This window comes from Nothoprocta perdicaria, unplaced genomic scaffold, assembly GCF_003342845.1.
Source record: "Nothoprocta perdicaria isolate Ctin4 unplaced genomic scaffold, notPer1 scaffold_53, whole genome shotgun sequence".
NCBI classification, from domain to species: Eukaryota; Metazoa; Chordata; class Aves; order Tinamiformes; family Tinamidae; genus Nothoprocta; species Nothoprocta perdicaria.
Genome location: NW_020455788.1, coordinates 381,784 through 409,543, shown reverse-complemented (window position 1 = coordinate 409,543; position 27,760 = coordinate 381,784). Strand labels below are relative to the sequence as shown.

The following is a 27,760-nucleotide window of genomic DNA, read 5'->3' as shown; positions in this document are numbered from 1 at the left end:
GCCCCGCAACTGCCCTCCCGCTGCCGCGTCCCGCTCCGCGGCGGCCCCGCCGCGGGCCCCGCCGGGCCTGGCCACCCTGGGCCTCGTCACGGCGCTCAGCTTCGCCTCGCGCTTCCACCGCCTGCCGGAGCCGCCGCACGTCTGGTACGGGCCGCGGCGCCATGGCAACGGGGGGCGGGGCGCGGGGCCGGCGCCGCCATTGGCCCGGGCGGCGCGCGGGGCGGGGCTTGCGGCGCGGGCCGGGTTGACCTGTCCGCCGGGGCGGGAAGCCCCTGCCCGGTAGGGAAGCGAGTGCCCAGCCCGTGCCCTGCCCGCAGCACAGGAATAGGCCAAAATTCCCGCTCCTCGCCCCTTCCGCCGTCCCTGCTTTCACACATCTCCACCATGACCGCGAAGAGATACGGTTTTGGTGGGATGCTGGTGGGTGAGGGGTGCTTGGATGGCACCCTGGTCCTGCAGATCCATCCCCTGCATGTTGCTCTGGAGGTTGTTGGAGCCCCCGGGGTTTTTGGAGCCCAGGATGGCCCCCCGGCCCGTGGGAATTGCAGGTTTTTAACATCTCTGAGCTCCACCTGGAGTCAGAAAAGTAGATCATAGGATCATGGATCATTATGGTTGGAAAAGACCTGCGAGATCATTGAGTGCAACCTTAAGGCCTTCAACACCAAGCATGTATTGAAAGAGCAGAAGCTTTGCAGTGCTAATAATAAAGCTCTTAAAAGAGCCTGAGCCTAAAATGTCTACGGGACTGTTTGTCTTTGTTTTCTTAGTGAATTCATTTTCTCATGAAGAAGAAATGTCAGAAACCCTCAGTGTGATGGAAAACATCAGCGAAAGCTACCTCGCTGCATTTTTTTTTCCAGTACTGGAGTAACTTGTTCAGATTTTTGTTTGTTTATTTGTTTGTTTTTGCAGTTGGGATGAAACTCATTTTGGAAAGATGGGAAGTTACTACATTAATCGGACCTTCTTCTTTGATGTCCACCCTCCTTTGGGGAAGGTAAACCGCTCTTTTGTTGTGTGTTTTAGCAGCCACATAAATAGGCCAAGAAAAGTCCTCTTCCTCTTGCATCTGGTTGAAGGATGCAGTGAACACAAAAGCCTTATCTATGTGTGCCTGGTATCCAGATCTTTGCCTCCTACATCCTTAGCGTATGTTTGCATCTTCTCTTCTTTATGAAAATGCTTTGAATGTGGGGGGGGGAAAAAAAGAGCACAATATTGTGCATTGGGAATCTGTGAGGTTTGAGCAGATGGAAAGCAAAAATGAACAGGAGGCTTATGTGGATTAGAAGAGATTTCTAATGGAAGGCTATAGATCTAAAGAACCAGACATTTCCTGATGGCTTGTGCATAGGTAAGATCCTTACCACAAGGGCCTTTGAAAGCTCTGACATACTACTCTATGACTGGGGAGAAAAAAAAAAAAAAAAAAAAAGGAAGTAAGTTTTTTGGAGTGCTACTTGGAATGCATTCCTTCTGGCTTTGGAAGATTTTCTTCCTTTCAAGTTGAGACTCTTTACACTATCAGAATAGGGAGCTATGAAAATAATCTGTAGGGATGATGTTCTGTCTCCTAAATCCTGCACCCAGTTACTTCTCTTGAGTCTGCAGTGGTTTTTGTTTGTTTGTTTTTTAATATAATCAGAAGCTGCAGTGTCTTTGACTTGCTCTGACTTCACTTTTACACCAAGAACAATATGTATATATACATCTATATGAATTTTGTACATAAACTCTTTCCTTTTGTTTGGACAATGTGTCTGAATTAATAAATAGTTATCCTCTGGTTCAAACTTGGCAGCTATGAAAATCTTCCCTGCTCTTCATTTGGGCTTTCCTTTCCCCAAAATGATTTTCCTGACCAGTTTTTCCACCTTTCCTCTTCAGATGCTCATTGGACTTGCTGGCTACCTTAGTGGATATGATGGAACATTTCCTTTCCAAAAGCCAGGGGACAGATATGAACATCACAACTACGTGGGAATGAGAGGGGTAACTTGCTAGCTCTCCTTGGCTTTACACTATAGACTGCTATGTTGTAAGAACAGCTTTACTGGGTCTGATCAGAGGTCTGTTTAGCTTTGTGTTGTGTCTTTAGGCTCTTTAATAAAGGATTAGTGAATAAGCCATATGTGAGAAGCCAGGTGACAATATGAAGTGATAACTGAGGCCAGTTATTGCCGCTCACTAGCAGGGCTGCAGTTCTCAGGGTGCCTTATATCCTGCCTGTCCTGCAGAAGGTTCTCTGTGAGCTTGGGCTGTGCTGGAGTCCCTAGTGACTGAGGGACAAGGAATTAAAGCCAGAACCATCCAGCACTGCCCATGGTGCCACCCCCAGTGGCAGTAAGGCAGAAGGAGCTGATGGGGAAAAACTGTTGTTGTTGAGAGTGATATCCCACCTGGAACCCAGGTGGTGCTGGTATCACACTCTTGGTCTGCCTAAACTGCAGATAAAGCAAGGTAAAGGATGAAACACTAGCCAGTGTCTAGTGCCTAGAATAAAGGAGGAAGCTACGTTTTCTTAGTTTTCTTTGTGATTTCTGCCAATTTGCGGTTCTAGATTACCCTGAGCCAAAGGCAGTAGAAATGCTAGAACCAGACCTTGAAGTTGCAGAATTCATTGCTGTGCTACTTTGGTTTCCATTCTTCTCTCTCTCAACTACCCTTGCTCTCATTTGCCTAGCAGAAGTCATATTGTTTGGCTGAAGGTGTGTAAGGCAAATGTACTTTTTTTTTTTTTTTTTTCACTCAGATTCGCTAGTCTAATATCTAGTTATGTTGAGTATGATAGATACATATTGCATCTATATGACAGATCTTCTCATAGTATCTCATGCAGTCCTGAAAGAGACTGACTAACTGTTGTTACCCAAGTCTCTTGGGAGCAGAGTAAGCAGCTGGCATTCTCTAACAAGATCTTTGCTCATTTGACTTTTGTCTGATGTTTGGAGTGAGCCGCTTTAGTCACCTACAAAGGTGCCTATTAGTGGTTGTATCAGATGGAGAACGGGAAGGGATATGCCTGCATGTTCCCCCAGGGGAGTGGTATAACATCTTCTGTGATCTTCTTTTCCTTCAGTTCTGTGCATTCCTTGGCTCCTGCCTGGTTCCCTTCGCCTACCTCACAGTTCTGGAACTGTCCAAGTCACTGCCTGCAGCCTTACTCACAGCTTTCATCCTTATTTTTGGTAGGTGTTCCTGCTACTGCAAAACAGAACAGGTTAATTGTTCAGAAAATTTCCTTTTTTTGGAGTCTCATGTCATTACCTAGCCAGAGGATATGGTGGCTGATAGGAAAGATTCCCAAAAGCCAAGTAAGTCTGCTATATAGGAGCTTTGTTAACTGGCTAATCCCTTAAAGGTTTTGCAGGCATTTTTTGTTTGTTTGTTTGTTTATAAGTGCTTCTGTTATGTGCATAACTAGAGCAATGCACTCACTTTAATTTTAAGAATTCTTTACAAGATACATGGTTAGGAATAACTCACATAGAAGATGTCAGTATTTCACTGGTGGGCAAAGTTAAGTATCCCGTAGGGTATATCATTTCCTACTGCAGTGCTATGGAAGAGTTTAGCTCAAGAAATGAACAAAGTTGCTGAGCCAACAGTGAAGAAATTAGCATTACAAGTGGAATTATTGAAATCGTGGTTTAGCCAGGAAGCACAGATTCACTTAGATTTTAAAAGAGTGAAATCGTATTTGTATTGTATAGATAACATCCGAAAGATGACTTTTTTTTTCCCCCTTCCCCTCCTATGGCTTGCTCGGGCACCATACTGATGCTTTAGTTGGTAGATCCGTGATGACTCTAACACTCTTTATGTGAATATGATAGCAGAACATCCCAAGTGGTGCTTCTCAGCTCTTGCTATACTATCTGTGGTGGTTTTTTTTTTTTAATTTCTTTGTTTTAATTTGTTACTCAGGTAGAAGTTGAAATGTTCTGACCTGTTTCCATTTCTAAAATTGTCCTTGTTCCTTTTTTCTTGTACACACTGAGTAACTGCCTTCTCTCAATGTTAGATTTGCTTGGTAACTGCAAGCCTTCCTGACTGTGTCATGCATTTGTTTGCAGATACAGGCTGTATTACTTTGTCTCAGTATATTCTGCTTGATCCCATTCTGATGTTCTTCCTCATGGGAGCTGTTCTGGGAATGGTGAAATGTAATACCTGTGCAGATAGGTAAGATCAAGATGACATTTTTTTCTTAAACTATAGACATTCAACCTTCACAGAGATAAAATAACAGATTTTGCTTCACCCTTGATAGTGTGGGAAACAGCTAAGATTAGATTGTTTCAGGAAATGTGGAGGTGAAAATGGCTCATGGTAGAGGTGAGGTATTTTTGGTATAAGAATTTGTGAAATAAGGTAGGAAGTATCATGACTGGATAACCCAAGTCAAGACGTAAATAGATTATTTGAATGTGAAAGGAAACTTCAGCAGAAATAGTATTGATGGAACTACAAATCTGGAAATGAAGGTTAAAATTCTAAAACTTCATGAGAAGAAATCAAACTAGTGCACATATCAGGAGAGTGGCAATGGAAGATGTCTAGCCAAGGCATTGATCCTTAAGGACAAAAATATTAATACATCATCTTGACCCAGTTGCTTCATCTCCATGCCAGGGAAATACAACTTATTTGTGACTGTAATCCTGTGAATGTTAAAGAATTTGGTTACAGAAATCTAAGAAAAATAGGATAGGATAGACTAGAATAGGATGATGCTGAATGAAACAGTTGAGTTGGTTGAGATATTGATTATAGAAATATCCAGAGGGAAATGGTGACTATAGGTATTTGGACATGTCAAAAGGTTTCTCTGGATAGCCTCTACAGAGTATTCTTCCCCAAAATGTAATCAGGATTTGAAAACAAGAAAACCTAGAAAGCTGTACTGTATGCCAGCTATGCTTTATGAGATGCTCAGGAACTGATCCCAGAAATCTTAGCAAGACTGCAGCAGGCACGACGAGAATTCTGCCCACGCCGTTATGTAATGGCATCTAGAGCCACCCTTGTCTGCAACACAGACCCCAGCTAGGGCAAACACCAAGGTACAGGGCAGCGTTTGATTCGTTCATAATGGAGCTCTGTGTACCATGACCTGCTCTTATTTCTAACGTCTTGGGAAACGGACTGATCTCTTATTAGTTTGTTTTTGCGTAAATTAAAAGCCAACTCTATCTATCATGCTGCTTAGCAGGTAGTCATGGGAATTTTGTCTAGTTAAAATGTAAGGGCCTTGGCATCAGAAGTCAGCAGGGAGAGGTTTTAAATTCTGCAGACATCTTCCCTTCTCTGCGGTTAGATTTTAATTTAGTTTGTAGTTTTTGGCCTTTGTTTTGGGTAGATTTCTCCACTAAGGCTTTCTCCTTTAGAAAGAAAGTGGCTGCTGTGTTTTTTCTGTCCTCTTCCATGGCCTTAGCTCTCTGATTTCTAACTGAAGTTAACTTGGGGGGTTGGTGTTGTGGATTTTTTGTTTTGTTTCTTGTGTGTATAGCAAAACGTCCAGTTTTTCTTTCAGGCTTTTGATATATGGGATTTTTTTCACACTAGTGCTTCTGAAATGAATGAAAAACTTGTCTTTTTATTCTCATGAATTCCTGAGAAGACTGAAAGTAATTTAGGAAGTGGCTGATTTTTTTTCTCTATTTTCCCAATTGTGTTGTCTATGCGTGTAACCATCACTTATTTACTGACCTGCTCTGTTTGTCCTGCAGGCCATTTTCCATCTCCTGGTGGTTCTGGCTGAGTCTGACTGGGGTGAACCTTGCTGGAGCCATGGGGGTGAAGTTTGTTGGCCTTTTTGTAGTCTTGCTGGTTGGCCTGAACACAATCTGTGATCTTTGGGACTTGCTGGGGAACCTCAGCCTATCACTGGTGAGTGCTTAAGGCTTTTCTTTCTGAAATGCTTCTTTGTTTTGTTTTCCTTTCTTTTGCCCTTGTAATTTTCCTAGCTTTTGACAACCATGAAAATAAACTGTGATATCCTGTCGACAGCAGACATGGGCATCTCAGTCGGATGATGATTAAAGATGAAGGTTTTAATGAAAAACCTCTTGCCATATATTTTCTTTTTAAAAAAAAAAAAAAAAGCTGACATGAAAACAAAATGATTGTTGTTGTTTCCCAAGAGAGACTCTTGCCTTTCCAGTTGGCTGAATTTTATTTCAGTGGTTTCGTTCACAGATGTTTGTGGTGGCCAGATGATGGCCCAAAGTCAAATGTTGTCCCAAATGCCACTGTATGACCTTTGGGCAGTACCTGCTAGCGGGCAGACAGCCACGGCTGGCAGCACCTCCTCTGCAGCAGAGGAGTGAGCTGAGGCCCTGCCCTAGCAGCAGGACCATGGTCTAGCCCGTGTGACACTCGCCCATGTAGTCATAGAGACGCTGTAACTTGTCATCTTCATAGGCTGTACGTAGGGTGCAGGCAGCCAGAGCCTGCTTGATTTTGCACACATTTAGTTCTTAAAAATTCCAAGTAATTTACTGATGTATTTGTGTGCTGTCTTCTAATATATTGCATCTTATATTTGACTTTGAAATCTGCTGGTAGGTAAAATACCTTGATATGCCATTTGCTGCCTTGCAACCGGGGAAGAAAGAAAACTTCTTCAAGCACATCTTTTAAAAGGCATTCCGTTCTTTTGTCTCAGCCTCTCTGAAGCTTAAAAATTCTATTCCTCTCACGTTTTTGTACTGCTTTTGTCTTGAGAATGGTGGGATTTTTAGGGGAATTTTTTCTGTTTCTGCTGTGTGGTTTGTTTTCTCTGATTAATGTGAGTCAATCTGGGCTGCAGAGATGCAGAGAAACACCTTTTGAGCAGAGGCAGTTAATTGCATTTGGAGTGGAGCAAATCCATCACGTCTCAGCTTTCCGCCAGCAGACGGCTGCACAGTGATTTCATTTGTGCTGCTGGCAGCGGCGGCAGGAAGCCCTGAGTGTCAGAATATGAAAAGAAATTTACTCCAGAAGGGAGATGCTTGCTGAATAACTAAGTACCCGGCAACCCCAGTACTTGAGGAGGAGCTGTGGGAGGAAAGAATCCCTACCCCCACGCTCCAAGTAACTGCTCTGTATTAGGTTTTTGTTGTTGTTTGTTTTGTTTTTGAAACTAGTCATGATCAGTTTTACATGCAGTGTTTTTGGAACTAATTTGATTTCTGGAATTCCCAGCTGATGCGGATTCACTGTTCTCTCTTGCTTGATGTTATCCTTCGTGTGGACTTTCTTTTGAGTTTTGTGTTTTAATCTGTAGCTTTAAAAAATCTTTCCTATGAAGATGGAAGGATACTATGGGCATTTTGAGCAAGGGGCTGGAGATCAGCTCCTGTGCTGTGTAACTTTGGTCGCAAAACCTCTTCTCTTCTTAAGCAAGATAAAGTGTACGTGCCCCCTTTTCAGGGGACAATCAGTAGGATTCTCCATGCGTGATCAGTAGGATAGCTAAGTTCTTTTTGCCATAGTTAGAGATGTATGATATTTTGGAAAGGCAAACACTTCTATTGCCCCTTTTTGGGGATCTTCTCATGTCCTTGAAACTTCAAGGAACACCATCTGCAGCCTTTGGAGGTCGAACAAGACCTGTCTTGGTTTTTAACTCTAAGATTTTTTGAGATGATTCTTCAGCTTGCTGTGCTTGTTATAGGTCACAGACTCCTACTATAGCAGTGCTACTCAGGGTTTGGTTAAGTAAGGTGTGGAGTTGTTTCTGCAGCTGCACTGTTTCATGTAGGTTGTGTTTGTTACAGGTCATGTTTGGGAAGCATTTACTGGCTCGAGTGCTCTGCCTCATCGTGCTCCCACTTGCCCTCTACACGGCCATGTTTGCTGTTCACTTTGCAGTTTTAAATAAAAGGTATTTCTCAAGCGTTTTCTCTAGACGAAGAATCACCTGGCTTTGCTTAGTATGAAAGGCCACTGATTAAGGGTTTCTCCATTTTCAGCGTCAGAAGCACAGCCACAAGCTGTGTCTTGGGTTAGTTCCCTTCCCAGACTACTGCACTGTTCTCAGAGGAAGGCTCTGGCCAAGCTGGCAGTGAAACAGGCTTTGAGCTTGAGACTTTCTGACATGCCAAGCAAGTATCCTGACCAAAATGTCTGTCTCCCTTTTTTCTCCTCTCTTTCCTGGACTTGAAAATGTCCACTCCCCCCCCTCCATTGCATTTTATTTGAAGCATTACGTTATTGAAAAATGTTTTGGCTCATTAGAAATAGTTATTTCTAATAGTCAATGAGAATTAGCAAAGGCTGGGCCCTGCTTTGAATGCCTGCAACCAGTGGATGATGTCTATCTGGAACGAGCACAACAGACAGTGAAATGACTAATGATTAAGGTTAAGTAATGATCTGTATCCCAGCTTTAGGAAATGAAGTGAATATATACAAAACTTAATTAAATCTCTTATTTTTCATATTGTTAAGTCTAAGTCTGGCATGCTTGGTATTAGTGTCCTGCCAGAAGCAGGACATGAGGGCCACAGAGTGAGACTTTGCTCTGTCTGACCTGGTAATAAGTCAGATTTATTTGATATAAAAGCAGCACTTTCAAAGATAGTTTGTATTTTGTGCACTGTCAGCAGACTTCCATTTTTGTGACCTCAAATCCTTGCACCTCTGGACAGTTGCTTGCAAGAGCTTATACACCTGCTGCAATTCACAGCAGGACAGGTGTTCCTAAAGGAACTGCAGTCATTCCTCTCTTAAGACCATGTCTGGTCTTAACTTTTTCCTCCTCTAGAAACGATTTGGTGATGCGTGTTAGAGCTTTGCATACTTGTTTTGCCATTTTTACCAGACCTCTGACTTTTCTTTGCTCTTTGTTTTTGTAGCGGCCCTGGCGATGGTTTCTTCAGTTCTGCCTTTCAGTCGCAGTTGATTGGGAACAATCTTCATAATGTCTCTGTTCCAGAGCGTGAGTGTCCGAGGGAATAAACTGCTATGAGTTTTGCCAGTGTAACTGTGCAAAAGAGTGCAGATTATGTCTGTGTGCTCACAGTCAGATCCATGCTGTTCCTCTACAATTTTATCTATCTACAGAAAAAGGCTGAAAATAACACCTAATGTGTTTAATACACTGGGCATAACTGTTTTGTGATACTTTTTCATCGTTCAGAGCATTTTCCTGCTTCAGAACTACAAGTTCTGTTTATGTTAAAAATATCTGGGAGAATTTTAGATTTTTCAACTAAATTTTATATATCTGTTTTTCTGAATTTTGGTTGGTGATGGAAGGTGAACTTTGAAATGACATGTGAAACAGGAGATGAGCTTGTGTAAAAACACAGCAGGACCATATATGCAGAATCAGAGCCCTGCAGGTTGGCTGGAGAGATACTTACAGGAGTCTTAGCTTATGCCTTGACTTCTTCCTTCCTACTTAGACTTGGCCTACGGCTCTGTGGTCACAATGAAGAACCTGCGCATGGCAGGGGGCTACCTTCACTCCCACTGGCACCTCTACCCCGAGGGCGTCGGAGCCCGTCAGCAACAGGTTAGTGCCCTGCTGCAGCTCTCCTGACTGCTCACAGGCATCATCCCCTGTCCTGTGGAGCTTCCTCATCCCCTTGTGCTGAGCAGTAGATGCTGTCGGGACAGGAGCTGTGTCAGCATCTGTGATCCTTTCAGCATCATGTCTGTACCTTTGGTTTGGAACCTTAGCAGGTAGGTTGCTTGAAGAGATCCTGCCCTTCTTGCACCAGAAAAGTGACTTACAATAGCGAAGCTTCATTACAGTAGTGAGGTGACCCTTTATACATGGAGGCCAAGAGGATTTAAAAATAATGTTCCTGAATCACAGAATCATTGAAGCTGGAAGAGAGTTTTGGAGGTTATCTATTCCACACTCCATGCACAAGCAGGGATACTTAGGGCATGTTGCACAGGAAATGAAGGAATGTTACCTCAGGGAAGGCTGCAAAACTTACGTATAAAACAAATTACTACTTTATCTTGTAGAGGTCATTGCTGTGTGTTAAAGCAATAGAAGTGCCAAGTGTTGTTTTCATTCTGGCACTGGCCTCTGTGACCCTACATTAATTACTTTCCCTTTTCCTTGTTTTCTTCATTTGTCACATGAGTATTTGCAAGGCTGTGTTCATTAAATTAGATTTCTCTATGTTCATAATCTAGCAGTTATGAAGGGTGCTTACCTGAACTTTTTATGGGTTTCTGATAAACAATTAACCTGTAGATCAAAGTAAAAATTAGGAACCATGCAATTACCACTAATTAAGTAGTACAAAAATAAAGTGAATTTCCTATTTTTGTCTGTCATCATCAAGCCATCAAGGATTTGCAGACTCTATAATATTCCCAAGATATACTTTGTAGTTTGCATATTAATATCTAAAAGTTTCCTGAGCAATTAGAAAGAAAGTTTCAAGAGCAAAACATATTTTTAAAATTCCACTTGGTCTATGTTATGGGGAAGACTTTTCTTAATTTCTCAAAAATTATATCTTTACTTCAACGATCTTTTCTTGCTGTTCTTTCCAACCAGAAAATCTAGTGCTCTCAGGTGACGTAAATGTTTATTATTGTAGGTGGAGATGTCCTATAGGAGCTGACTCAAGTATAGGCAGAATTCAAGTGCAGAACGTGGTTTATGATATGGAAAGCAGAGAAGGGGGCTCAGGGAGCTGCTAATGGGAGTTTCCCTGAATGGAAAAGTGGAAGAGGCTGGAGACCTGTCCCACCCTTAACCCTACACTGTGTTCTGGAAGATGGATGAGGATTGAGGGCTGGGAGAGTTTGGGGAGTTTGGAGAGGGGAAGGGAGCTTAGAACTTACTAAAAAAATCATCCCAGGTGTTCTGTGTTAGTCGTGCATTTACTTGGGACTTGGAATTGCTGGTGAATGCATGATTACTGTGCCCAGCTTTTTTTCTCTTCGATTAAATGGTTTGTACTGTGTTTTCAGGTCACTGCCTACTTGCATAAAGATTTGAATAACCTGTGGATTATAAAGAAACATGATTCAAATACAGGTAACAAACACTAGCAGAGTGATTTCCATAACTACTGCTTCATTTTTTTTACTTAAATCTTCTGAGTGCTACCATTGTAAAATATTTTTCATTGATATGAGGGGAAGAACAAGGAAAATGTGGTTCCATCTTGATAAATGCTTTTCGTGACAACTACGTTTTTGGGGTTTTTTTTTTCAGTTTGTATAACTGAAGTAGACAAGCATTTCTCAGCTTGTCTACCTCTGAAGGTTTTACTGGCAACTTTCAGCTTGTCAGGGCTGTAAATAAAACAGAAAATCAGTTTGAGCTCAGTTAATATTTTATGAAATTTGTTACTGTGACTGCGGGCTTATGGAGAAGTTGGTCCCAGTATATGTGAGGAGGAAGTAACTCAGAAATAGTACTATTATATTCCCTATTGCAAGTGTCATGATATAGTCCATGAAATAAAGTGTGTATTCTAGTTGGTGCTGTTCAGTTAGGTTGGCCACATCTTCTTTGTTTAAGAGCAGTGCGTCTGCTTGAGGCCATGACCTTGCACAGTTGCACAGAATGGCCCTCAAGGCTGATCTTTAAGCTGAAGCAATGGTTTACACCAGGTTTGGAGTCTACACCAGTGAGTCTGCCTTGTGTTCCTGTCTGCCTGAGGCATGAGTGCTCCCAAGAAACTTTTCTTGAGACACTGATTTGCTTGTCACCATATTGATACAATTGGTTTGCCTTTTTGCAGCAGATCTGCTAGATCCCTCCAGCCCTGTGGAGTTCGTGCAGCATGGAGATATTATCCGCCTGGAACATAAAGAGTAAGAATGAATTCTGGGATTTGAAGAGATTGAGTTTTGATGGGTGTCTGTGGAATGGGGAGCCCTTAACAGAGCCACACAGCTTTATTAAAAGCACCTACTTACTGAGTCTATCCAGCAACCTGTGAAAGTTTTGAGTAGCTGTGTAATATTAAGGACCACATTCTTGCAAGTAACTATCTACATTCTGTACATGCACATCTGGAAATCATGTCATAACACACTCAATATTGCATATTTGCAAATCCTGAGTTCCAAAACCACTTTTAAAGGATCAAGTCGTGGGTTTGCAGTATTCTTCTTGCTTTACTCCTGTGCTGAAGAGAGGTGGCCTTCTGGAGTGGGAGAGGACCCTGCAGCGCTGGGAAAAGCTCCGGCAGGTGGCTCTCAGCCTCTGCCTAGAAACAGCTTGAGGCGTGCGCTGAGGGTTCTGTGCAGATAAGGCAGGGCTGGATGCAGCTGCAGCTGTTGGTGGGAGAGGCTCCCCATCTGAGTGCTTTTGTTAAGAGCTGATCAGCTCTTGGCAGAATGATGGCCAGAACTTTCTGGTTTTCCAAGTCAGCAGTCCCAGCTAGGGCAGGAGCTGAGTGATCCCACCATGAGCCAGGGAAGGATACCTGGTGCTGACGGAGACCACTCACCCACTCCTGAGAAAGTTTGTGTTGACTGAATGGTGCAGTCTTCTCCTTCAAAAGCAAAACTAATAGGCAAGACAGGTCAGGAACTTGTTTTGCATCCTGCAATACCAAGGTTGTTGTCCCATTTTAACTGTTCATAAATAATAATTCTCAGTGCACTTTCAGCTAAATGCTTTCTTTTTCCTAACTGTGGCAAACAAGCAAAGTCTCTTCCACCTGAAAGTGGTAGATTATAGCTTGAGGATTGGATTTGCTGTTGCTTTCTGCCAGCACTGCTAGAAGTTCAGAGTCGTGTGGTGGGAAGCAGCTGTTTCACTGTATGACCCCATCGCCACTGAGGCTGCATCCTGCCCTAGCCCAGGATTCACTGGTCAGCGGGCTGGTGGCTCTTTGGCTCAAGCCAAAGTTCTTATGATAAACTGACTAAGACACAAAAACAAAGCCAGGTTTGACTTTTAATTTCATTCCAGAACTTCTAGAAATCTCCACAGTCACCAGCATGAGGCTCCTCTGACAAGGAAACATTTTCAGGTCACTGGCTATGGAATAGTAAGTGAATGGCAAGGTAAAACAAACCCTACTTTTGGGGGAAGACTTACTCCTACTTTCGTTTTTTTAGCTAGGGTGATAGCTATAGGGCTGCTGAACTGGATGGAAATCTGCTTTAGTGTAAGACAGTGCATTTTGTGTTTAAGGTCTATTTGGTATGAGGACAGTCAGGAAAAGAATGAAGCTTTTGTTCCCAGTCGAGCTTTGGCAGCATTCAGCTCCTTAGCTCCTTAAATGCCTAGCGGGGCAACCTTGAAGTTGCTCTGACGAGTATTATTTTCTGTGTCTGTCCTTGTCACATAGACAAATGGCTTTTATTGACAAAATGATGACAAGAATTTGGAATCAGGAAAATAAGATCTGCTCTGAGGCAGAGGCAAGTAGCTGCTGAGAGGCAGCCAAACCACCCGCCATTTAAAATGTAGTTCTGAACCAGAGTCAAATACGAATTTAAAACAAAAAAAAATTGAGGTTGGCAAGATCTAAATGTATTTGTGGGTAGCTGCTGATATCTCAAATCATCTTTTCAGACTTTCAGAAGTTCCTGTTTGTTATGCCTCTTTCCCGTATTTTGTTATTTGTCTTTGTTATTTTCTTTTTTTTTTTTTTTCCCCTGCTTGTGCTGTCTTTGGATGATAGAATGGAACAGGAGATACCAATGATTTCTGGAGGATTGAAGTGATGGGCAGAAAGACTGGGAAGCTCATAAAAGTCCTCCGGAGTCGGATCCGGCTAACCCACATGGCCACAGGGTGTATATTGGGCTCCTCTGGAAAGACACTGCCAAAATGGTAAGTAGCCTGTAATCCTTCCCACCAAAGGCTTTGAGCTGACAGCTGATGTTCCTCCTTTTATGTCATTATTTTATGTCCCTTTGTTCAATGGTATTTTTAAATTTAAGCGAGGCAAAATGCATTTTTTCCCTCCATTTCTTTATATTTTATGATTCTTTTAAAGATCCATTAGGCTCTGAACATACGACTAGAGGTTAGGAAGTTCAGGGAGAGAGTTATGCAGTCTGTTACAGTGAAAGTGACTGAGGGGCAGCAGTTTTGGAAAATAATATCCCTTACCAGGAGTTCCCAGAATGGCGTCATTGTAAGTCCAGGAAGAGGATCATAGACGTGAAGCAGTAGCTCTTGAGGCCCATTATATCCTAAGGGACTTGCAAAAACTTGCTAAAAACTGAGGCAATATATGTTATTATATTCCATAATCCACCAAACATTTTTATTGATGCTGTTTTCTTTCGTAGTTTGAACATCTTGGGCGCTTTCTGTATGCAGCGTCTGAGGTGTAAGGGCAGCTGTAATAAGCTGATATTAGCAGGGAAGGGTTTTAACATCCCCTCAGGTTGTATGAGTGTAAACTCATCATAAAATAAGGTACATGTGTGGATATTCAGACTACTGCCAAACAAGCTGCTGTGTCTGGAGCACTGTATTGTGTAGTTAGCTATCGTGGATCCTGAAGCAGCGTATTGCATAGTCATGTTGCTGCTGCTTCCAAAGCTGCTTCTGCTCCTGCTAGCATAGGTTTCCCTCCACTGTGCGATGGTTAAAAGGGCTTTTAAGAAATCCCATTTAAGGTAAGTTGTATTGGGTGCAGGCAGGTATCTCTGCTGGTGATTGCGTGGTGAGAATGTAGGTGTGTGTTGGATATTCTTCCAGTAACTCATCATTTATGGGTAAAAAACCCACCAAACCACTGCCTCTGATGATGGTGCTCAAGAAAAGACTGTTTTTTCCCCTGACTCAAACTTACCCTGTACATGTGTGTCATTGCTACTCAATGTTCATGACATTAAGAGCTCAGATTAAATACTGGTAACTAGGAATAACAATAGTTAGATTAGTTTGGATTTATACATATTTTTAAAACTCATTTAGAAGGAGTAATCCTTGTCCTTCAGAGAACTGCACATCACCTGCTAAGGGGTGACCAGCAGAAAATTCCTGACTGTTCTTTCACATTACTGCAGTATCTGCTGCACTTCTCAAAATGTGTCCACTGATAGAAATAGGGTAACAAGCTATGTGAGCAGTTGATGCAGGATCCTATAAAAGTCCTTCCTGTGTTTCTGTAGTTGAGTTGCTACAGGCGTGGATTGACGTAAAATGATGATGATGACTTTTTTCTGGAGAGAAACAGTTAATAACAGTTCTTGTTGGCTTGTAGTAGATGTTGATTGTCGATGTATGGCTTCTTGGAAACCCAGGCCACTTATGTGTGCACTTATGTGTATATATTTGGCTTTAGGGATCCAAATATGGGTGTGTTGTTTTGTATGTTTGGTAAGATTTTGATTTTGGCTGCTCTGCAAGTCTGTTCCAGTTTCTACATGGTGCTAGAGCAGGACGTCTGAGTATATGAGAAGAAGATAGCTGAGACTGAGAGGTGTGGCAGATGTTAATGTAGAAGAAAAAAATTGATGTGAAAACTAAACATGAGAATAAAAAATCAGACATGAATTGGAAATACTGTGTGACTGTTTGTGAGTTGGTGACTTACTGCCCTGCTGTCCCTCAGGGGCTGGGAACAAGTGGAGGTTACCTGCACGCCGTATCTGAAGGAGACTCCCAATTCCCTCTGGAACGTGGAGGATCATATCAACCCGAAGCGTGAGTGTCTGTTTCCCTTCAGGGTGCATCTTGGCTTTCTCCTAGGGAAGAGATGATCAGACAGGGATTTAGTGTTTGTACATGCCTTCCCCATTCAAACTTGCTGTGCTTGAGACAGTTGTTCAGAGATGCATGGTCGTATTCTGCTTCAGTGTGTTTACTGTAACCTGGTGATAGGGCCTCAAGTGGAATGGAAGTATAATAGGTATTTTGAGATACTCGTGAATAAAGAAAGGGATAGTTTTGTAGTCACAGGCTATTAGTTTAACATCATTGTTGTAATTGCAGGGATTATTGTGATTGGTATGAGTATGTTGTATGTATTTTAATGATTTTTTTATTTAAAAGTTAGTATCCACTTTGCTGCATTTTTTTTTCTTTTCCTTCTTGTCTGGAGAAGCATGTTAAATACTAACTTTGCAGTAATATTGAGTAATGGATAGTGAAAGTATGACGAGAGTCAGGGAAGAATGAAGAGTGCTGGTTATGACAGATGGGCCTACCAGGCTCATCCGGGAATTGATAAGTGTAAGAGCCTCATTTGGCCTGAATATTTGATATGATTTTCATCTCATGAATTGCAGATGACTTGGACTTAAAAACAAAACAAAACATCTACTGTTTTTCTTTCAGCCTTTCAGAGCCACTGTGTGCAAACCAAAATAAAGGAATCCTAGTAAAGGAATCCTGGGCTGTTCACTTGGTGGAATCTCCTCTTTTGTTGTCTTTTATTTTGTATGTTCAGACTTATGGCTCATCTGTGGATAAACGGCACCTTATGAACTCCTGGGCTTAATTTCAGCTTGAAACAGATCTGCTTCTTTCAGGACTTTTTTTCTCTTGCTCAGTAGGATATCTAGGAGTGGATCAGTTGTGAAATTCCTTGGGGCATCCTTTTTTGACTGAGTTTCTGTGTTTAGAATATGAATCAATTGCATAGGGAATTAAAAGAGGTGCTAGAAGCAGCCTTGGTACAGATTTGATATAGGAGGACAGAGTTTGTTGTGCAAAAATCAAATAAAAGTAAAACATTCAGATTGCTAATCTACCTTTTTTCTTTCTTTTTTTTTTTTTTTCCCTCTCTTTCTAAAGTGCCCAATATCAGCCTGGATGTTTTGAAGCCATCTTTTGTAGAAATTCTGCTTGAATCCCACATGGTTATGATCCGGGTAGGACAGTCTTAATTCTTGATTATAACTTTCTTCATCCTCTCTTTCATTAAAAAGAAATGTAATTTCTGAGATTTCTGGATGATGGCTGCAAGGTGGGGCAAAGCTTAAAAGCCACAGCCACCTACTTAGACTTTTACTTAGAGAAAGAAATGGTCCTACACTTGTACCTCTAATTTTGGAAGCCCTGGCCTTGATCCATGGCTCTACTGTTAATATGATCTGGCTGCAGCCCAGTTATTAAATCTTTTCATTGCTTGTTAAAGTGAAATGAGTGAGGCAGAAAGATGTTAACTGTGATCAGAGTCACAAAATCAGGTAAACGCACTCTGAAGAGAACAATGAATGTTTGGGTTGAAAAAGGGAAAGTTCTGTTTGTTTGTTTGTTTTTAATTGAGATATTGTGTTCTCTGCTTTCCTCTTCTCTGTTTATCCCTGAGGATAATTGAAAAAGAACTGGATTTCATATTTTCAAGGTGGACTGTCTTTATAGTCCATTCCATGATTGTTCTCTGTGAGCAATCTTCTGCTTCCATTCTGCTTCCAACTCCTCCTTCGGCTAAGAGTGTTTGCAGAAGATTTAAGATTTTACTACTTTTGTAAAGCAGTTCTCAAATTCTCTAAAGACAGAACGTAGTCAAGCAAATCATGATTAAGGCTAGTAATTTCCATGGCAACCAGTGATAAGGTTGTTTCAGGTAAGGAAATACCTACATGAGTTTCTATGGAAATAATCTTTCTGAAGCTTCTGTTTGAGTGGAGGGAAACCTGTTGAAGTAGTCACTATCTTAATAAACAAAGATCTTGTTTAAGCTACGTGTCCTCAGTGACAGAAAACTCAGAGAAGAGAAATGAGAGAATAATGCCTCTAATGATAGCCAAGTAACATTTTCACTTACACGGTAATCTCAAATATTCCCTGACCACGGTTTGTCAGTCTCCAGAAGTTGATCTGTTCACATAGCCAGAAAACAGCTTTTACTCAGGAAGAGTAGTCATGTATGTTTGTGTACCCAGACATATCTGGGCAGACCTTCTCAGCATCACTGAGCACTTATTTCAGATTTGTTTTGTTTTATCTGTAGGGAAACAGTGGCCTCAAACCAAAGGACAATGAAGTCACATCCAAACCCTGGCACTGGCCCATCAACTACCAGGTAGGTTGATCAGTTCACACCCCTTTCTGTTTTTAGGTGCTTTTCATAGAATCACAGAATGGTTGAGGTCAGAAGGGATCTCTAGAGATCATCTAGAGCAAACTCCCAGCTCAGGCAGGGTCACCTAGAGCAGATTGCCCGGAGCTGTGTCCAAATGGCATTTGGATACTTGCAAGCATGGTGACTCTACCACCTCTCTGCTGCAACCTCTTCAGTGACACCTTTGCCACTCTTAAAGATGGTATTAACTGGATTGATACTAACTTTACTGATTTTGGTCTCTCTCCGCAGGGCCTGCGCTTTTCTGGTGTCAATGAGACAGATTATCGGGTTTATTTGCTGGGAAACCCGGTAAGATGGAGAGGGGGGATTCCAAGCCAGTGTCTTCAGCAAATTTTACGTAGTGACAGCGATTCTCATCCTCTTCTTCCTTTTGGACTACTTTTCTTATTGTGCTTTTATGCATGCATGTAGCTTCTCTTTCCCTCTCACATGCTCACCCCAACATCCAGCTATGTCTGATGTCCCCATTCTCTTTCTTTCTTTCTTTCTTTTTTTTTTTTTTTTTCCCCTATCCTATTTAGGTCATTTGGTGGCTGAATCTAGTCACTATTGGCTTGTATCTTCTGATGGCGATTTCTACCACAGTGGCTCTGAAAAGAGGTGTCCAGCTAACACCTGAACTTAAAGGTGAGGCCAGTTTTCCTGTCTCTTGTACTGTAAAATCACCTGTTATAGCGTTCTGGTTTCTTAATACAGGAAAGCTTTTCTTAGAAATCCTGTATTATACATGTCTCTGAATGCTGTACTCAACCCTCTGGGCATTGAAAAAATGCATTACAGGACAGTGCTAGGTACAAAAAGCCAAGTTAATTAGTGTTATGAAAGAGTGCTATAAAATGATATGACTGTAAATGAGGGGTTTTGTACTAGAAAGAATTACTCTGATTAACGAATCTGGCTTCTTGAATAGCAGAGATCAAACTTCTTAAGCCTTAGGGCTTCATCAAAAATCCTCAAGCAAGTAACAGCCCTGAGACACATACATAAAAAGCAGAAGAGCTCTCGGAGTGACTTGCAGGTGGGAGATAGGGCTGGTAAAGTCTTAACCACTCCTTTGCTGGAGAGCACTGAGCTGGACTGCTGAGGCTGGCAGCCTAAGGCGATCCAAAATGAGTCTTGCTGATTTGCCTCTTCCAGGAGACAAAGTTTATCAGTAGTAGCTCATATGCCAGCTCTGCTCTGCTGTTGATCATACAGTCTAGCATGGGAATTGTTCATGAACTGCTCAGACCCAAAATGCTGGCCATAATTGCTGTCAGTTGTGTTAATTATGCAGTTCTCTGATGACCAGATTTGTACCTGTTGGAAAGAATGTGCTTGATAGGGGTATATTAGTAGGAGATAGAGTGTATGTCGAGGAAACCTTCCTGGTACAGAAATCTGCTAGTTCTGAGGCTTTTAACTTTTTCTGATTTGTAGACTTCTAATTTTTTTTCTAATGGTGATACTGACCCCACATAGGCTACTGGTAATAGTTTCCATTTTGTAGATGCCTTTTGCAGACGCTTTAGAGGTGTGTGGAAGGAAGGGTCCTATGTACCTAGGGTAGAAAACCACTGAGTTAGGTTAACTCCTCAAGTGAAAGCGTGGGAGGTTCATATCTCAAGTAGTTCTAAAACGATAGATCTCTAAAACAGGATAGATCCCTAACAAAAATATTGCAAGGAGCTACCTGTGTTGGCTGTAAGGGGGAAGGACCAATTGGATCAGTGCCCTGCTCTCGCAGTCTGCTTGTGCACTGTATTTTCACGTTATAGATGCTGTTTTGCCATGGGTAATGTTTCCTGATTCTTAGGCAGAGCTGATGAAATGGCAGATAGAAGGGATGCAGTAATCTTTTATTGTTGTCAGTGCTTGGTTCGTAGGGCTTTTCACAAACCCGAGTAAATCATACTTTATCATTTTAGTTTACATCAATGGTTGCTTTGTTTTGGGAAATGAATTCTAAAATGTGAAGTGAAACTATTCACTAATGCAGTTAGTTACTGGCTATGTTGAAGACAGGTACCAGAGTAGACAACATTCCTTTCCAGAGAAGGGTGACAAAGTGGCCATCTGGATGGCTCTTAATTTCATTGCAGAGCAAACAAAAAACATCAGAAACTGGAATAATCTACTTAGTCTAATGTACATCCTGAGAAACTGCAAGCTTGGTCTTAACATTCAGTATGGTCCGCCCCTGCTGATCCCTCAAGACTTATGTCTCTGTGTATCTTTGCTGGTAATGGTGCTTCCCCTGAGCACTATTTATATATGCATAAAAAATACAACGTGCATAAAGAATACAACTGTTCTTTATGGACATACATGCATAAAGAATACAACTGGAATATTGTAGAGGCTTGGAACAGTTTCAGACAGTAGACTGCTTCTTGCAGTTATCCTTCTGGTTGATTTTGCTGTCATTCTTGCACTACTCACTGTGCTAAGGCTTGCAAAGAGAAACTGGGGTTGAGGTTTTCTTTGCTGAAGTATGTTTGTTCTTGTTCCAGAACTGTCCCAAGTCTTGCTGCATGGTGGAGGGCAGATTATGCTAGGCTGGCTCCTTCATTATCTCCCTTTCTTTATGATGAGCCGAGTTCTCTACTTTCACCACTACTTTCCTGCCATGCTTTTTTCCAGCATGTTAACAGGTAAGTACTGGAGCTGGGAGGAGGCAAGGATGCAGGTGACATGCTGTTACATGGAACACTTTCAGACTGAATTTTTTTTTTTTTTTTTTTTGGTTTAGTTTTCTTTTTGTGGTAGGGGTAGGTTTTCTCCTTGCTTGAGCATAGTGCTTGAAAACATGTGCTAATTAAATGCTTTCACAAATCAACCTGGGGTGCCAAATTGTCTATTTTTGTTGTTGTTGTTTCCTTACCATCCCAAAGAGTTGTATATCCTAGTGGTTAGGACATTTGAATTTAAATATTTGATTCCTTTTCTCTGCTCTTTCACTATATATATAATTTTACACAAGTTATTTCCCTTCTTAATTTGCTTCCTCTTACCTTTGTCTTGCTTGTTCATACTTCAGTCTTGGTAGTTTTTCCTGTTATTTTGTACCAACCTAGTTAGCATGCTGGGGTGCCCATTTCTTTCCCATTCTTTCTGTTGAGAAGGTGATGGGGGGGGGAAAAAAGCAACTCTCTGCTGAATATATATATATATATATATATATATATATATATGTATGTGTGTGTGTGTATATTCTGTGTAGTTCTGAAGGTATACAAGGTAAATTAGTTCAAAAGTAGAGATGGTTTTCAGGTCTCAACAGAGCCTTTTCAGCTCAGTCAATGGCTGCATGTTGTGGCCTTGTTCTGCTTCCTTCTTTTCCTAGGAATCACCTGGGACACACTGCTGAAGTTCTGTGCTAGGTTCCTGTCATCCAGCACTACAGCTGGAAATGTTTATGGAGGAGGAATCCTGGTACTGGTTCTACTCATCATGTACAGGTAGGTGCTGAAATCTCCGCTTTCCTCCATGTTTAAGAGCCACTCTCTCAGTGGAACTCTTAGGGCCAGTTAATGATCCTTGCCCCTTGTTTCTGCCTCTTTTCTCTACTGATCCTTTTAGACATCAAGTCTGCAGGCACCCTAAAAGCCCATGTTTCGTTAAATTCAGCATTTATGTCTCTGTAATGGATTTTCAAAAAATCTATTACAGGGAATCTCATCCTTTTACCCCACTATTCAGTGTGAATGTTATATTGTCCTCTGAAACCACAGTAATTTCTGATTCTAGTCCCCATACTACATGGTGTCATATCCCTCAAATAAAGATGAACCCTTGCAGGCTTTCCCTGCTGACTCTTCTCCACAATTGCTGCTGAGAGATAATACCAACTTTGATAAAGCTAAATACCATGTTCAGCTCCTCAGTGGAGCTTATAGCAGCCTAAAAACAAAGTTGCCTTAATTCACCTGTATGGATTAATCTTCTGCAATGTTCTTGACACAGAACACTCTGCAGTTAATTAGTCCCTGATGGGTATTTGGGTTCTTTCCACAGCTTCTACCTCTTCCATCCTCTGTCCTATGGTATGATAGGACCCATGGCCTCAGACCCAAACAGCCCCATGGCAGGGCTCCGGTGGATGGAGTCCTGGGAGTTCTAGAGCCAGCAAAGGGAGCTTGGAAGCAGAGACAGAAATGTGAGATCTGCTGCATGTCAGGCTGATTCCACAGCTTGGAAGACATGTGGCTATAAAATGCCTTCTCTGGAGACCTCTGGCTGTAGTGGCCCTGGTGCTTTGGCATTTGTTTGCATTGCCTGCTTTGGAAGAGGAAGAGGGTGATCGTGAGAAGGCTCTCTGAGGAAGACTCAAGTTATGAAATTTTAGGTTATGTTTCTGGGCAACCAACTACTTAACTGTCAATTTTTATGAGCAATATATTGGAGCCCTTTACAGTCAAACAGCAGTGGTGTTTCAGGAGTGAGACCAGTGCAAGTCATGGGATGTGTCCACATGCATGGATGTGTGTGAGTGTGTGTGCATGTGTCTTCTTTCTTGCAATCCAAGTGCTATTGCAACTTGGGAGCCAGATAGTGTCTGAGACATGAGAATTTTTATCACGTTTAACAGTTCTTATTATAGTGTTTTGGGGTTTTTCTTAATCTTTATGTAAGTACCTGGGGATCTCTGTGCCGCTCTTCCCTGGCTGCCTGCATTTTTTGTGATGTACTTCTAGAATTTGACTGAACTGAAAGGGTGTCCACTTGAAATCTCCCTAAGCCACTGTGCCTTGCCTGTCTGTCAGGCTCTGCAGGTAAGGATTGTTTGTTTATCCATGTATATTGCCTTGCTTGCTGGCCACCTTTAACCATTTATAATGGTTAGCCAGCAGGCCTCTTCTCACACTGTTCCAGCTCAGCACTTGGCAATTCCATCCAGACCTGCAAAGAAGCTACAAAAGAAATTATAATGGAGCAGCAGGTAGTTTATTTCCTGCCCCAGTGTTCTGTGAAGACTGGCCCCGTTAGGGATATGCTAGGAGTCAGAATGCTAGGCTGTAAATTGAACTGGCAGCTGTCATTCTCCTTTGGAATAAAGCTGTTCCAATGCCAGGACCTGTATTTTTAGGATGAAGGTGTCATCTTAATGAATGTGGCATCTGCAAAACTGTCAGTGCCCAAGGCATTTGCACACCGTATTGCCATACTGAGCAAGTTCCCTCCCATAGATGGCTGACCATTGTATACTGCATTGAGGGAAGGGTCACACCAGCAGAACTTCTCTTTGTGTTAGGCATCAAGAGCCTTGGATGTTGAGTCCACCCTTTCCTAGAAGGGAGAGCGCTTTTTGTCTGTTTTTGATTCCCTTCTCCTCTGTTATGCTCATTTTGTGTTTATTTTATTTGTTTGTTTGTGTTATGTTTTTTTAATGTTCTTTTCATTCAGTCTTCCACCTTTTGCCCAAATTTCAGTTTCTTGTCACAATTTACTGTTAACTACCTTGTAGCATCCAAAGCAAATGGCACTTAAACCCCAGCTGTGTTTCTGTCTTAAGAAGTAATATTTTGTACAAGTATCAAGGCACTCAAGCCTTTTGGAGTCCTTGGTCTGTTTCTTAAGCTTACTTTGAAATGATGTGTGTTGGGAGAAGCAGCAGGTGAATGTGTCTACTTTCAAATGTAAAAAAGAAAGAATGTACAACTTCTCCACCTGGAATTCTGACCTATTTCCTGCAACATGGAAGGGCTGTGTGTTACCATCCCAACGATAGTTGTTCTGTATGCAGGACAGAGACTCTGGTCGTGCTTGGTTTCATTCCTCCTCCATAGCAGATCCAAAGGAGTGTTCAGTAAGGCAGCTGCTTGCTGCTGTGAGGTTCTGACTCGGTGTCACATCTCCCCCAGAAGCTGACTTCTGTAGAAACCAACATAGATGGCATGGACGTATGCTTTTGATTCTGAAGGTTTTGAATTAATCACCTGCTGGTAATTCCTGGTGGGAAGGCATCACTGGGGCTTCGCAGCAGTGATGTGTAGGCACGAGGCGGAGGGAGGAGGCTGCAAACTTCTCCAAATCCTGCTTGGTCTGACAGGAGTTAAGCAGCAGCTGCAAATCGTTAGCTGTTGGCAACAGGGCAGGCAGACACGGCGCCGCCGCTGCATTGGTAGCAACGTGATTCAGCAGCCTCTCCCCTCGGCGAGATTATCTGCTTAATGCCTTTCTGTCATGAATACGAGCTTTCCATACCATGGCCCCATTGCCATGGGGAGGAATTGCTACAGGGACTGATAAAAGATGTGGATTCAAGACATGGGGTTTTCAGTATGTGTGATAACATACTTGGCATAAGCACTAATTGGAAAAGCTAAGAAATTTGTGAGTGTTTTGAAGTGGAAGTTTCTAAAATTCTTTTAAGTCTATGGGAAGTTGAAAATCAGCTCAGTAAACCCAGTTACTCAGTTACTGCAATGCTTGAGAGAGCTGGCTTTGTAGGAGCTGCCTGAAGAAGATCTAACAGTGTATTCGTTGCTCAGAGCCCTGTTTCCTCTATGGCTAATAATATTTCTAGCAGAGATGGCAGCTGAGTTTAGATGGACCAGCTGAAAGTGGCAACTGTCTTTGGGCACAGGAAGCTGAATGTGAAAAACTCAGCTTTTGTTTCACTAAAAGGGTTGCTTTAATTTAGTGTGGTCAGTTTAGAAATCTGCTATTGAGAGCACTTGGTTAGCATAGGGGCAAATTAATTTCTTAGGTCTTGTGTGCTGGTGGTGGTATGGAGCCATATACATTGGAAAAAAATCGAGATAATCCCACAAGAGGGAGCAGCCTCCAGCAGGATTTCTCTTTTCATCTGGAACTAAGTGTATTAGAAGATCTGCATTTGAAGAGTAGAGAGCAGACATTAAAAGGGCACGTGTTTCATCTGCAGCCTCTAGATTCCAAGGGATGAATTTTCAAGGAAGTGTAAATTGAAGTTGCTTGGCTTTCTTTCAGTAGAGAAAGACTGAGAATTCTTCTTAGCTGAAAATTTCTATCTCAGTATTTTCTTCTCAAAAAAAATCTGTCAGGCTGTAGCTGAAAACAAGATAATAGCCTGTATTTTGTGAGGCCAGTAAAATATAATGATGCCGATCCCATTATTAACTCTGGCATGACACTAAACATCTTAGAGTGGTGCAGACATGAAGCAGTGGGAGTAGAGCAGACTCTTTGCTGTCTGAGTGCAATTTGAGCTGTTTCAGTTCATTTTTTCCATTCCTGTTTGTGGAAGGAGCTTGGGTTCATCTCAAGGACTGCTTATTAGTCCGCTTCCCCAGCCATGTGGAAAATAGCTAGCAGTGCTTTCCAAGGCCAGAAGATGCTGCTCTCTAGAGCAGCTCTCCGCTTTGAGGTTTGCCTGACGAGGGCTCCTTTTATCACTAGCAAAGTTTTCATCAAATTGTGTATCTATTGAATCTAATTGCATAAAGCTGCAGGCTTCCAGATTCCCATTTCAGATTTTTTTTTCTGTGTGAACCCTGTTCTCACCTCTTCAGTCTTGAGTAGATAGACAGGAGACCTCTAGGCACATCCCACTTGTTCTACACAATTCATCCCCCTGAAAAGGGTTTTGTTGGCAGTGGCTTCAGGACACCCTTACACACCTCTTTCCACAGCGGCAACTGGCCTGTTTCCCAGAGTGAGCTACTCTGGCTATGAGACAGAGGTGTGATTTGGATGGAGGAGGATTTGAGGATTTGTGAGGATGATTTCTTTGCAAAAGCTGCCTTTGTTCCAGGTTGAAAATTTGGTGTGTCATGTACTGGTCACCAGCATTATTCACAGGCCTGTGAGTGGGAAAGCCATGGCAGAGGATTTTCTTTTTGCATCTTAATTCTACAGACTCGTTGCAGGGAGTACCTTAATATCTACTTATATCCCCCTTGTTCTTCCTTCCACTAAAAGCACTGCACAGAGTACAGGACATCGCTTTGCTCCTGTGGTGTTTAGGCTTTAGTTTTAGGGTGTTCCAGTTCTTACAGATTGTGCCTGAATAAAGGAAAGGACTGGATACATTGCAGGATCCTGAGTGGATGAATACCTGCCTCACACACCACCAACAAACCAAGACTGTTTTACAGGAAGGTAAAAAGATGTGTTATTGGAGAGCTCACAGGACAGAGCTGTTCTGCGAACTGTCCCTCCTGGGCACCTCTGACAATTATTCAGGGGATTAGAGCGTGAAGCAACTTTCAGTGTGGAAACACAGATGCTCCCAGACCTGAAGCTCCCAGTTGCTGCTGGCCTTAGTGACTTTGCTCGCAGAGCTGTGCCCGTGTGACGTGGGCTTGGCTCGGCACCCTGGGTGCAGGTACTGCAGGACGCTGTTTCCTCCTTTCGAGTCGCTGCTGGCAATGTGAACATCTCCTCAGCAGTGGCCCTGCATTTCCCGCAGCTGAATGTAGGTAAGGATTTTTGCTCCTTACAGCAAGTGGCCTCTCTGTCATTGGCCAAGTGAGTATTGTGAAGGACAAAACCTGTGGACTGTTAAAACATTGTGATGTTTTTTTTGCCTGGGAAGGGAATTTGGAGGATAAGAACACTACCTCCACAGCATACTGCTCCATTTAGGGAGCTTGTGGGTTGCAGGCAGCCAGAACTAGAAATTGGCTTTTTCTTCAAGACACTGACAGCTGGGTTTTTGTGTTTGCTTGCGAGTTGCTTTACTGCTTCAATTCCCTCCTGCCCTCTTCCTTGGATGTCAAGGGCTATTGAATGATCATGGTTGAGGTAGAGGAAATGTTAATGCTTAAACCACTCCTGATGAATTTGTATTTGGTCCTGAAACTTTGGCAAGTATATTTATTGTGTTTTACAAGGAGGATGTCCAGAGCCACACTTGAAGAACTTACTGTGACTAAATAGGACTTTGGAGCAGTGGTGATGAGAGGGGTTCTTTGGTAATTCTGTCCTGTATTCTGAACCTTTCTTACTAATGCTCCTAATACTTTTGTCTGTCAGTCTTTGAACTGACTGTCTTCTGATTCTTGTGAGATATGCCTACTGCCCTGCACAGTAGGGATGGGAAAGTGCTATCTGGAGCTGTAATGTGTTTTGTACAGAAACTCATGGAAAATGAGGTAGAACTTGGAATTTAATTTTATAATAAATAGCTCTTCTTTCAAACACTCTCTTTTGAGTCTGGTTGGTTTTTTCCTCTCTTCTTTACACACACACACACACACACACACACACACACACACACACACGTGCGCGCGCACAAAATAACATGATCTTTAAATGGATGCTTTGGAGAGTTTGATTTTTGCCAGTGGTGATCTGCACAGCAGAAGCTATAACCAGCATCAGCTTTTAGTCTTCAGGTATTGCTGGACTGCAATTCCAGGAGTCCGTGTTTTACTGCAGCACGAGCTGTGGTGGTAAGCACAGTGGGAAATGAGGCTGATATGTTTGAATGAGAATGAAACGCTGTCTAATGAGGTGGGTTTATGTCTTTGCATTAAAGCTGTGTTAGACGCTGGTGATGTAGCACATGTCATGCTTAGTGGGGATCTTCATGATGCTTTTGGTACATTCTCTTTGAATTGACAGATTTAGCAGCAAATTCTTCTCTGATTTGTATTTTAAATGTGTTCTGTCTGTAATATTAGACTGATGCACTGTTTTGTAACTAAATACAAGATTCTGAGAATTAAAAAGTGACAATGCTATAAATGAGAATTTGGTTCCACCCCGGGCTGTAATAACAGGACAATATATACTAGGAGTACAGTATAGTAATGGGGTTGTAATATTGGGGTGATGCTTGAAGGAAAAAGTACAGTCTTTCTATC

The 27,760-nt window shown here is 42.2% G+C and overlaps 1 protein-coding gene across 2 annotated transcripts; it reads left to right on the top strand.

Moving 5' to 3' along the window:
* The first annotated feature begins 76 nt into the window (after positions 1 to 76).
* POMT2 (protein O-mannosyltransferase 2) lies at positions 77 to 23,159 on the top strand. 2 transcript variants are annotated; one of them, XM_026048289.1, is made up of 21 exons: positions 77 to 144; positions 916 to 1,000; positions 1,891 to 1,995; positions 3,083 to 3,191; positions 4,080 to 4,188; positions 5,736 to 5,895; positions 7,770 to 7,876; positions 8,850 to 8,932; positions 9,402 to 9,511; positions 10,939 to 11,005; positions 11,721 to 11,790; positions 12,899 to 12,977; positions 13,617 to 13,768; positions 15,507 to 15,598; positions 16,691 to 16,767; positions 17,853 to 17,924; positions 18,216 to 18,275; positions 18,509 to 18,614; positions 20,480 to 20,620; positions 21,313 to 21,427; positions 21,984 to 23,159. In XM_026048289.1, exons 2-21 carry the CDS (start codon positions 941 to 943, stop codon positions 22,087 to 22,089), a joined length of 1,980 nt encoding a protein of 659 aa, XP_025904074.1. In that variant the 5' UTR covers positions 77 to 144; positions 916 to 940; the 3' UTR covers positions 22,090 to 23,159. The 2 variants fall into 2 exon arrangements, with proteins under 2 accessions (XP_025904074.1, XP_025904075.1); XM_026048290.1 differs by having other exon boundaries at positions 83 to 144; positions 11,718 to 11,790.
* Positions 23,160 to 27,760: the final 4,601 nt, after the last annotated feature.

Coding starts and splice junctions, on each gene's coding strand:
- POMT2 (XM_026048290.1), top strand. CDS start 941: ATGGGAAGTTACTACATTAATCGGACCTTCTTCTTTGATGTCCACCCT. Junction 11,791..12,898: donor ATCCGCCTGGAACATAAAGA/GTAAGAATGAAT, acceptor ATTTCATTCCAG/AACTTCTAGAAATCTCCACA. Junction 17,925..18,215: donor ACTGGCCCATCAACTACCAG/GTAGGTTGATCA, acceptor CTCTCTCCGCAG/GGCCTGCGCTTTTCTGGTGT.